At 43.6% G+C, this 12592-nt stretch overlaps 1 protein-coding gene and 1 long non-coding RNA gene across 8 annotated transcripts in view; one reads left to right on the top strand and one right to left on the bottom strand.

Annotated features, from left to right (window-relative positions):
* The window catches only part of ABCA2 (ATP binding cassette subfamily A member 2), an 80685-nt gene that overhangs the window by 39123 nt on the left and 28970 nt on the right, over positions 1-12592 (top strand). For all 4 annotated transcript variants that reach the window (XM_085855060.1, XM_085855059.1, XM_085855058.1 and 1 more), the window contains 3 exons: positions 563-775; positions 5390-5586; positions 7125-7289. In XM_085855060.1, the coding sequence (XP_085711186.1) occupies positions 563-775; positions 5390-5586; positions 7125-7289 (575 nt within the window). The remainder of the gene's footprint in view (positions 1-562; positions 776-5389; positions 5587-7124; positions 7290-12592) is intronic.
* LOC147013332 (uncharacterized) overlaps positions 1-12592 on the bottom strand; it is a 60317-nt gene that overhangs the window by 35873 nt on the left and 11852 nt on the right. The window lies entirely within an intron of this gene.

Raw genomic sequence — 12592 nt, 5'->3', positions numbered from 1 at the left:
GCCCGGGGTTTGTGAGAAAGTCGATGTCTGAGACGTCTCCCCTCTCATTGGTCGCGGGGAACATTCCATCTCTCTGGGGTGGAGTCGGAGCTCTGGTGGCCGAGGAAACTCTGCCCACGTACGTGGTCGAAAGCACGTAGACAATAGCGTCGGTGTGAGGAAGCGAGGTGAAGCCGTGTTGTTGTAAACGAATATCCGCAGCGCACACACGTAATTCCCGTTAGACACAGGTAGGGGGCCCTAACTCTAAACACAGACTTATCGATATAACTATTCTATAGGGACCCTGGCTGTTGTGTGCAATGGGTTCCAGATTCGTAACAATAATGTGTGTGCATGTGTTGCATGCAATTGTCCTGAAATAACAGTTTCTTGATGTATTGCTCACCACTCCTTTAGATATGAACTATCTTATCATATCCAAAACATTTTCCACATCACTAATCTCTGCTTATTTGAGTTTTTAATAGTTACCACATGGATAGTGGGGTTTAAAGTGAAATATAATATATATTTTAACATTTTCAATGATCAAAATGTAAAACTCCTAATTCTTCCCCAGGTCCATACTGACGGGTCTCTTTCCTCCAACGTCTGGTGCGGCGAGTGTCTACGGACATGATATACGCTGGGACATGGAATCCATACGCCGGGGCCTGGGGATGTGTCCACAGCACAATGTGCTGTTTGACCAGCTGACGGTTGAGGAACACTTGTGGTTCTATGCACGACTTAAGGGACTCCCAGCTGATCGTGTTTGTTCCGAAACAGACAAGTAAGGCTTGGGGCAGACAGGTTCAATCTGAGCAGCATTATTTCAGAATTATTGCACACCACTCCTTCCCAATTCCATATCCAGGCAATGCATGACATCATCGCCAGGCGCCAAAGGGAGTAGTACCCAGTTTTCACCCTGTCTGTTTTTTTTTGTTTTGTTTCTTTCTTTCTTGTTTGTTTGTCTGGGTGATATCTCAGCCATCCTTTGAGTTGGGAAGCTGAAATTTAGGGACAAAAGTGAAGATGTGCTTTGGCAAGAACGATATGTTTTTTTATTTTTTGATTAATCAATTAATTGATTACTTAATTATAATCGATTTATGAATTGCTTTATTTTCTTTCTCATCGGGGCAATATCTCAGACACTTTTTGAGTTCGGAAGCTGATATTTGGACATGACGGTGAACAAGAGATTTGGCAATAAAGAGTATTTTTTTTGATTTATTGATTATTCATTTTTCAATTAATTGCTTTAATTTTCAAACGTTTACAGATTCGGATGAAATGGTGGTGGTTTTGGTATGTTTTAGCCAATTACTTAAGAAATTAATTGTTTTACAGTTATTATTTGTTATTTTATTTATTTGGCATGGGGGCGGTGTACTTTGAATGTACCTCTACTTGTTATTATTATGATAGTTATTATTAATATTATTGTCATTTGTGTACAAAATGGAAGTCTGAGGTGACTCAGGGTAAAAAGGCAACTGACAGAGGGTCATTTTGGCCACATTTGCACTCATCAAGCAAGGGAATGAAAAAATCCCAGGCAGATTCCTGGCCCATCCCCATCTCCTTGAGATACCGATCAACCTGCTGCAACCACGAGGCACGTGGTTGGCCCATTGGCCACCTCCACTCACGAGAATCCCTCGCTGAGAGAATCTGGTTCGCAGGATCAGCGTTAGGAAAACGAGCCACATGTCCGTACAGCCGCAGCTGATGCTCACGGACTATGCAGGTAACAAACCTCATTGGAGTCTCTCTCAGCAACCGCTCGTTGGACACAAAGTCCGACCAGCGATAGCCAAGGATTCTCCGAAGAGACCTGGTACCAAAGGAATTAAGTCTCTGTCTCAGATCCTTGGTCAGAGTCCAAGTCTCGCATCCATAGAGCAAGACTGGAAGCACCAAGGACCTGAAGACTCGGACTTTCGTCCTCCATCACAGGTACCGGCAGCTCCACATCCCATGATCCAGTGAATCCATGACTCCCCAGGTCCGACCCAGACATCTATTGACCTCTGACTCACAGCTGGCAGAGACATGAATATCACTGCCAAGGTAAGTCAATATCTCCACGACCTCAACATCCTCACCACAAACAGGCATAGACAGGACAGCGGCATCCAAGATGTCATTGAAAGCCTGGATATTAGTTTTGACCCAGGAAACACGTAATACCAGCGGCTCCGACTCCTCATTCAGCATCTCGAGGGCCCCCAAAAGGATATCTACAGTCTCCGCAAAGATGACTGCATCATCTGCGAAATCAAGGTCAGAGATCTTGACATTCCCAAACGATGCACCACAGCTTGATCTCTCCGACATCCTCCCTAGAATCCAGTCCATACAAGTGCTGAAAAGTGTGGGGCCAGCACACACCCCTGACAAACTCCAGTAACAACTGGAAATAAGTCAGAGATGGTACCACCACACTTCACAGCACTCTCAGTGCCAGAGTAGAGTTCAGACATCAGATCGATCAGTTTTGGTGGCACCCCACGAAGACCAAGAATCCTCCAGAGGGCATCCAGATTCTCTGAATCAAACGCTTTACAGAGATCAACATAGGCTGCAAGCAGTCCCTGCGTTCGGTGAGGACCCGAAGAGCAAGGATACGGTCAATCGTTGACCTCTGGGGTAAATCCTGACTGCTCTGGACGCTGGTGCTCAAGCAGATGGTGGCGAACTCTATCAAGAATTATCCGAGCAAAGACCTTGCCCGGCACTGAGAGCAGCGTCACCCCTCGGTAGTTGTTGCAGTCTTGGCGATCACCCTTCCCTTTCCAGAGAGGGACAACAAGGCCCCTCTTCCAGTCCGTTGGGATGATGCCTGTGTTCCAGGCAGAGCACAGAACTGCATACAACGACACGAGTGCAGCATTTCCACCAGCCATTGAGAAGTTCAACATGGATGCCACAGATCCCTGGAGCTTTACCCCATTTCAAACGGTTCACCGCAGCCTGTGTTTCCACAAGCGAAGGCGAACCACAGTTGATTCGAGGGTCAGCAACAGGGATTGCAACACCCCTGATGTCCAACTCGACAGCTGGTGGATCAGCCTGGTACAACCGCTCAAAGTAACCGGCCCAGTGGGCCTTCACTTCGGAATCCTCTGTCAATAGTCTACCACCCTCTGCTCTAACTGCAGTACATCGATGGATGGGCTTGGATGAACCCAATGCGCGAATTCCCCTGTAAGCAGGACGAGAATCCCTTGACCACAGGTGATGCTCGACCCCCTCACAGATTCCTTGTACATCGGCCTCCTTGTCCACCCTGAGTGCACATACAGTTTTACGCCTCAGCTCCCTGAACAGCTAAGTCATTCAGCCTGGCCCTGCGACTCTGGTCAATGGTATCCAGTGTCCCTTGAGAGACAAAATTGTTCTTTGCCCTTCGGTGAGTTACAAGACATTCACCGGCAACATCAAGGACAGTGGTCTTGAAGGCACTCCACATTCTTCAGGACCTCCCAAAGCACCCAGACTCCTCAAATCTCCACTCAGCTTGTTTGCAAACTCTTCAGCTACCCTCTCATCCTTGAGCTTGCCAGCATCCAGCCTCGTCTTGGATTTAAGGTAAGATTTAAGGATTTACCATTCTCTTGGATTTAAGGTGCAACTTCTGAGTTGCTACAACAAGCCTGTGGTCAGTATTGAGGAACTGAGCACTCCGGTAGACCCTGCAGTTCTGAATCATCCTCCAGCGACCATCAACGCGGACATGGTCAATCTCCTTTGCCACACTGCCAGCGTTGGAATACCAAGTCCAGCGATGAGCTTGTGGGCTCTGAAACCATGAACCGGACACCCTAAGTCCATGACTTCTTGCAAAGTCAAGGAACTTGTTGCTCTTCTGGTTCACAGTTCCAGACCCATGGTGACCAACACACGCTTCATAACCATTCCTATCAGTTCCAGTCGATGCATTGAAATCCCCCAAGAATAGAAGAGTATCTCGCCTGGGGCACTGATCAACTGCAGACTCAAGTGTGGCATAGAATGCGTCCTTCACGGTGAGATCACTCGCCTCAGTTAGAGCATATTCAGAGACCAGGGAAATGACACCCAGGGAGTGATGAATCCTTATTCTCATAATACGCTCGTTGACCGGTGTTACCTCAATTATCATTGGAGTTAGCTTATTGGACACAGCTACAGCAACTCCTTGGGAATGGTAACCATCAGAGCGACCAGACCAATAGTAGGTGTAACCACCCACCATGATCTCGCCGCAATCCGGTCTCCGAACCTCAGAGAGTGCTGCAATACCGATGTCCAAACGCTTGAGTTCAGCATGATAACAGATAGGTGATCATCCTCTCTTAGGGATAGGACATTCCAGGTAAGGCACCCACCTGAAGGGACTACTTCAGGTTAACCCAAGGAGACCGCCGTCTGGTGGACGACACCTCAGCACCACTCCCACACACTCTCCTGCAATTTGACCCGGGAATGTTACCTAGTGGTTTTCCTCCTATCATCAAAGATTGGGGGTCCTGAAGGCTTTGTCCCAATCCCGTTATCCGGTGAGCTGCCCTGCGAAGGGAAGCTGCACAGGAGGTACTCCCACGGAGTGGGTTTTCAGATTTCTTTGCGTTTTTGTGTTTTTTGTAATGAGGGGTTTTACGGTGGACGGAGTGCAAATCCTGCCACCAACCTCCTAATAAGAAGTAACCCAACTGCAGGAGGACGTCTGCAGACACAGTTGGGCACTAGATATGGATGGCCGTTGGCTCACAAGGAGCTCCTCCGCCCTTTGACAGGTTTTGTTTTTAATCCTGCTGGGTGTCCATATCCAAACACCCTCCTCACCAAAAAACCTGATGGGGAGACGGTTTAGTCGCCCACAACCCAAACATGGAACAGGTTAGTACAGGTTTACATGATACCTGTAGGAAGTCACAGATCTAATCTGGCCTGACCTGACCTGAAACCTTGAAGGGACGAGTGGGATTGGACGACGTCAGGAAAGTGGTTCAAAAACAGGAGAAAAGAGTGGAGACCTTTTGCATGGCATTTCCTTTTGTATCACTCCACAATAATAATTTTGTCATTTTGCTGTAAATATTTGACCAACCATTTAATTTTGTGTTGCTGAAGGGCATTATGGGTGGTGGTGGTTCTTATGGTGGTCTTTAAGGATTGTTTTATTCTGATTGCTCCTCACAAAATCGACGCAATTTGCTCTTAAAACACAGTTGAGCTAAAGATTTACCGTGAAGTCTCTTCAGGTTTAACTACACCGAGAGCCCTTTGTGTGAATGATGACAATGATGATTGATAACCTCTCAGCTAAAACAAACTTGTGGGAATGTTTGCACCGAGGAGATTTTAAATGTGCGGAGTGCTTAAACCATTTGACCAAGTCTTCCCTGGTAACCAGGATGATTGGAGATCTAACTCTGGACACTCGGAGGAGCAGCCTTGTGGCCACTCTCTCTGGAGGGGTGAAGAGGAAGCTGTCTGTCGCCATTGCATTTTCGGGTGGATCCCGCGCTGTGATCCTGGATGAGCCGACGGCCGGGGTGGACCCTTACGCGCGCCGTGCTATTTGGGACCTCATCATCAAGTACAAAAAAGGTGTGCATTTCGCTTCTTGTTTTTTAACGGTCTTCTTTGACTTTTCAATCCCTCGTAATTCATCATTTTTTATTAACCAAACTCTTGGAGCAGACAAATAACTTTTAATCATTATTATTGGAAACCATAAATGAAGTCTATTTTAAAGCAACCTCACATTTCCTATCCTAATGTGTTGGCCTGTTTTCATGTCCCCATCTGAGCACTTAGCTCATAAAGCTGGGGATCCCAGGCTCAAATCCCGTACTCATTTGTCCATTGTCCGCTGATGTCCCTGTACTTCTTCAACGTGTAAAAAAAATCATTAGTCTCCTCATGTCCTTGTCCTGCATGTGACATATGTAGACACTCCTCCATGAATCTTAAATCGACGGTTAATAAACTAAAATCAAGCTGACTTGTATTTGCTGATGAGGTTAAGTCAAAATGTTATTTTATCATTGGTTGATTATGACACACTTTTTGAACTCTCACTCTGTGTCGATGCATTGGAGATAGAGGGCTATGGGGCTATTGGCTTGTGTGGATAGTAGGTAGCTTGTGTGTGAATGGGTGACAATACCGGGGTTGGTGTCGCGTCATCATCATCATCAGGCATGATGGGCTGGACTCATCATCAGACATGATGGGCTGGACGGCCTCCTCCTGTGCCAAATTTCCTTGCGTGTGTATCAGCCTCTTATTGGCTGTTGTGATTTCACCGACCATTTGAGTGAGGAATTTCAATGGATAATAATAATAATAATAAATACTAATTGTTTTCTGTCCTTGCCTTCCCTTTCTCACCACTTTGTCCCAATAGATTGCATTACCATTGGTGTAAATGAACAGAATTTTTAATCTGGTTTCGCAGAGAATGGCCAAACGATGATGTAACAGACTCGATTTAATTAGCAGTGAAGCATGAACACTGTATTTGCACATTCTGTTTTTGTTATCACCGAGGTCTTGCATCGTTCATGACGTCGAGGCTCAGATTCTCGTTTTGTGACGTAAAATCAAACATCTTACGGGTATCGTTTTGCTCAGTGAGTAAATTGCAGTTGAAGGGTCCATTGATTATCAAAACTGAAATCCATACCGGTGTTGAAAATGTCAAATAGTCATATCGCATTTCATATAGCATATATAGCATTTCATATATAGAAAATGTCATATAGCATTTTAGAGTGACGCATGGCTACTCAAAATCGGATGAGTACCTGCACGTCAAACAAAGCCTGATGTCTTCCTTTGTGTGCCCGCACGTTCCACAACAAGAGCCACTGATAAAAAACAAATCATCAAAATCTTGAATGAGCTCAGCTTTAATCACCAAATTCTTTCACAATGTATTTAAGGACAACACGCGTGGTGAGGTTCCTTGGTGGGAATCTCAGGAAATGTGATACAGATATAAATAATTGCTGCCATACCACTTTGGGTGGCATTGGAGTACTCAGGGCCAGATTGTGAACATTTTCTGCAGTGGAAATGATTATCCTTATCATTGTATTGTGAAATTTGATGGTAAGCTTGTAAACGATTTGACATTCCAGGTCGGACGATCTTGCTGTCTACCCACCACATGGACGAAGCGGAGTTGCTGGGAGACAGAATTGCCATACTGTCACATGGCCGTTTACGTTGCTGTGGAACTCCCCCGTTCCTCAAAGCCACATTTGGAGATGGATACCGCCTCGTTGTGGTCAAGACTCCTTCTGGTGCGGCACCATAATAGGCCATATGCAGTCTCAACATTCTACCTCAGTTTATCGGCTTGTGGTGTTTGTTATCGACCTACCTGTTTACCTTCACCTTTAGTCACTCTAGCCTTAACTTGCTAGCATCACTTCCCCAGGTGGGGTTGGAGGATGACTCTGCCTGTCATCCTTCCGAGGTTGGCAAAATGAGTGCCAACTTGCTGGTATCCTGTGTCGGAGTGGCGACCTGTCTAGGATTGTGCACAATAGCCAAGGAGACTGCTTAGGCAGCACCAATGCTCTCCACAGAGTATGGTCCCAATGGATGGATGGATGGATCACTTCCCCCCTCGATGGCCTCCATTGCCTTTCATGCTCTTGTTTATCGTCTTCCTACATACTGTTGTGTGTCTAAATTGGTATAAAGGTTTTTATTCTTAAAGAGCAGGTTTTGGGTCGCTGATGACTTCGTGTGATTTGAAGGTTGTAATCACATTAATAATGGTTGGGCAATTATTTTCTTACATTTGAAACTCAAAATATGCTAAAATTAACTTTTTAGTCAAAACTTTTGTCAGTGATTGAAAACAGACCGGAATTTACCGAAGATGCTATGACGTCACGTTCTCCGAAAACTTCGTGAACATTCGGAAACAGCGTGTGAACAATGGTGAGATGCGAATCGGAGAGTGATTTCAGCGGCGATGAAATTGAGTGTTTTCATTCCGATATTGCAGAGGACGAGTCGGAGGATGATGGGAATTTATACTATGGAGTTTCTGGCCCTGAGCCATATCAATTTGAGCCACTTGCAAGTGCCAGAAAACGGCCTATTTCGTGTACAAGTGGCAGGACTGACTGTCCGGCACTTCACACCGACAGATTGGTTTGTAGATTTTCATTTTCTTTTTCGATGCATAAAATAATGTAAAGTTTGATTCGTCTGTGACGATATAATAATTTTTAATCCTCTAGTCCAACGTTTCTCAACCTTTTTACCCTTGTGGAACCCTTGAAATAGTTTTCATGTCTCAGGGAATCCCTGCATAAAAAATTATTATATACCTTTATTAATATCTAGCTCTTTTATAATTTTATCGTAGTTCACGTGGTAAATATAATATATTTTGTTCGGATACCTGGTTTAAAGAAAAAATGACCCCCTTTTTGTCAAATTTATTGGCAATGAAAAAAAGAAACGTACTGCTCGTTTATGAGACCTCACACCGAGGTTTTAATTCACAAAAAAAATTATTATTTTTTGTTTGTTTGAAAACGTCATTTTTTAAAGTGTTTGTCAACCCCGAGTCTGTTTGACAATTAAAAAACACACCTCATGTAACTTGATCAACAAAACTTAAACAAATAAAGCTGAAGCAATAAAGGTAAACAGGAACTAACCTTGAGAGAGAGACTTCGCGCTAGGAAGCACAGAGAAGATAGATGGACACCATGCACACGTCCCGTACTTGAGTCAGTCACTCAATGATACACGAATCCGCCGCGTACAGGACGTCCACTAACCAGTGAGGGCGGTTTCACACTGGCGCCATATAGACATCGTTAAATACATTCCCTATAGTTGTTATAATTGTAAATAATATGAGGTTGAAGCCTCTATTATAATAACCAAGGAGTTTCCAACAATATGCCGTACATGTATAATAAAATTACGAATATTAAATCAAACAAAAACGACTCAAAAATACATTAGCCTATTTATTACTGTTTCTCGCGGAACCCTAGGGTTCCGGGGAACCCCGGTTGAGAAACACTGCTCTAGTCACTCAAGAGTCAGAAATGGAATGAATCAATAATGGACCCAAATATATTATACACCGTAGCCTTGGCATCGAAGTCTTTCTGACAGCTGAACTTGACCCCAGCGAAAGTGAACAGTTAGAACAAACCCCAACTTTCAAGAGACTGTTGTGGCATATAAATACCAAAACATGTTTAGCCTCATTGGGAAATATTCTACCAAATTTAGAAAAAAAAAGTGGAAAATTGATCAATTTTTTACAATTGAAATGAAATATCCCAATTTGCTGATGCTGTTAAAAAAGTAATTTAATCAACAATAAGTTGATTTGTTGAGAAATTTTTTCATGCTTGTGTTTTTCAGAAAGTTTATTTATGTGTTTTTCCATGTACTCTTTAAGAATACATTTCAAGGTTTTTCTCACTTAAACTCAACAATTGATTCTGTGACAGAGCAGTATCTGGAGAACTTGTCAACCATCAACTCGTATTCACAGTTCCCGCCGGGGAACTCGCTCGCATCTCCCTGATTGGGCGATAGAGAGGCCAGGCCCTTTTGATCTCCGCCCACCGCGAGCGTTATGGTGTCAGGATGGAGCGAAGGTGCTGTTGTCAGTGAAGGTGCTGTAAAAATCCTATCTATCAAATAACTGCGCAGCGCACGTACACTTAATTCTCATTCGACATAGGGGATGGATTCTAACTAGAAACACATACTTATCGAAATAACTAAGCTACGGGGACGTCTGTCTGTCTGTGTGCACAAGGCTTCCAAATTCCTAACAATAATTCATGACCATAATGCAGGAAAGACACCGTAAGAGGGTGGATACAGCAAACAGCAAAAGGAGAATTAGAGAATAGGTGCAATAGCACATCACGAGGTGGAAACGGAGATAAGGTAAACATGAGAAGGGGGGGAAACCAGGGTAAATGGGATTAAAGAAGGGAAAAGGGAAACTCAGCATGGAAGCGAGGCTATATAATGTTCAAACAAAATAAAAAAAATAAAATGTCTGAGCTACCTTTGACCAAAAGGCAGGGACAGGTGTTCTGATACAAAATTTATGTAAAACATTAATAGAGGACAGCGGCTACATTGCATATCAAATATCAATTAAAATCATCATCAAAATCAGCAGTGTATAAGGAAAAAGATAGACATGTAAAGGACTGCAATTACTTTCTACTTTAAAAATCTTAGAAGAGGATGCCATTAAAAAAAAAAATTGGGAATGCAATGTACATTATTCATTAATAATATAATTTAAACAAAGTATGGTATGGCACTGTTTTTGTACCTTTGGGTTTTACACATAAGCAGTGAACGTTGAGATGAATTTCTGAGAGTGATGTGTCCTATCGTGCCTGAGGTCTGGAAGCCAATGTCTAAACTCATTAGATGTTCGCAAATGGTGTGTGAATCTCAGACAAATTTCAAACCTGCGTTGTTTCAAGGTTGGAATATCACAAGACTGAAGGGCCTGGTCATAATCACTGTAATTGTTCAAGAATGATTCGGAGAGCCCTTTTCTGAACCTGTTCCAATTCGTTACTTTGGCGAATTGTGAGGCCAGCATTCCAAACTGGAACAGCATACTCTGAACGTGATCTTAGATATCCTTTATAAATGGTAAGCAAATCTTCCATGGCTAAGTTAAACTTTTTGAACATCTTCAACATAAACAACTTTCCATTTGACCTGGTGACAATATTGTGAATTTGAAGGTTCCACTTCAAATCAGATGATCAACCTTCTGCGGTACAGTAGTTTGGATCGTAAATAGAGGCCTCGGCGGAGGTTCTTTCATGAAACGCACTTCCATAAGGGCAAATTTATCAGTATTCAACATCATGTTCTTTTTATTTGCCCATCGAGTAAAATCATTCAAAGCAGATAGTGGTGTCATATGAGGTTGCCTGCCCCTTGAATTTCTCAACAAGTGTCATGTCGTCATCAACATACTTAAGTGCGAGGATATGAGCATAGTCCTCGAGCTGAGTCATTGCATCATCAATTTGAGCCAAAAAAACAGAGAGGGCTTAATTTGGTACCCTGTGGTAGCCCCTCCATTGAGGATTCGATTTACAGCCAAGGTACCCTTGTCTGTATCACATTGAGCTCTTTTATCTAAAACTACATATCCAAGGAATTAAGGCAGGTCTGACACCCATTCGTATCAACTTTGTGACAGTGACATTGTGATTTATCAAATCAAAAGCTTCAGAAAAATCAGTTGCAACCACCGATGGTTTCCATAGAAGTAATACGACCTTCCGTAGACATAATCCTGCAATACGAACAGCCAATCAGCAAGTCGTTGAGAATCCTAATCAGATCTTCAGAGATCCCAGGGCCCAGTACATCGTCTTTGCCTTACCATTACGTGCTGGCGATTGCCTGACCATCAGCCATTTGTGTTTCTGCATACCACGCATTCAAGGACGGAAATGCGTCATTTCAAAAGTGCTTGAGGGTGGGCGAAGCCTCGGCAGTTGGGGAGAACTGCCACTTGCTAGATGTATAATAAATTTGATATTAATCGTATATTTACTATTTATCCCAAAATAATTGGATTAATAATTACAAAAAGTTAAACGTACAACAATTCACTTGAGTTTTTACATTCCAGGTTGTCGTCATTCTGTCATCTCATGATGTTTTATCATCTCACAATATTTTTTCCATCCTAATATTTTTATGCCCAAATTATGAAATCTAAGCTGGCTTTGGGGGGTGGCATTTCCCCACCCCTTGATCCCCCCCACCTTGTATGCCCTTGTTGCTCAGCCACTGGAAGTGGTTCAGTCTCTTGAATGTCTCGGCCTCATCAGCCATGACCTCTCTCAAGCCGACCACATAGCAAAGCTAACCTATAAAGCCAGCCAGCCAAAGACTGGACATCGTTCATCGATCAGTCTTTCCATGTAAATTTTGAGCTACTCACAGTCTGCAAGGCCTTCGTCCATAGCTTGATGTAGGTAGGACTGCTGTCTGCTGTGGTGGGCTGGTGTGTCCCAGTATCACATTCATCCTTCCTGGACTCTGTTTTATCTAAAATTGTTGACATTATTGGAATCTCCAATAATGATACCAAAGCACCAGGTCTGTTGCTGTCACATCGCAGACAGGTCTTTGGCCTCTGCTTTTTTTTTGTACCGCCTCGCCTCCAGTCTCGCTCCCTTTGCTCTTTTAGCCACAGTTCCTCCAGGACCACAATTTCATGTCTTCCCACACACCTCCCCTAATGCCCTCAATCTTCTCTTCAGCCATCACCCATAACCAAACCCGATCCTCTTTCTTACAGGTTATTGTATTTCCTCCCCTCCCCCCTCCTCCTCTTTTCCTGCCCAATCATTTCTTTTCTCATTGTCCAACTGTGGACCTGCCGCCATATTGACAGAGGGTAAAAACAATGCACTATAACTTCATTCTTCTCTGAATCTTGATTTTGTAGCTTAAAAAAGAAAAGACTGCTGCCTATATACCACTGACCTCTCCTATACTCAGACTTTCTAATCCTTTCCTTTCCTGTCACTCCCCTTCATATACTGTCATGCTT

This window comes from Eptatretus burgeri, chromosome 14, assembly GCF_056783735.1.
Source record: "Eptatretus burgeri isolate ZD-2024b chromosome 14, Ebu_testis_v1, whole genome shotgun sequence".
NCBI lineage: Eukaryota > Metazoa > Chordata > Myxini > Myxiniformes > Myxinidae > Eptatretus > Eptatretus burgeri.
Note: the sequence above shows the minus strand (reverse complement) of the source record. Positions and strands in the feature narration are given on the sequence as shown.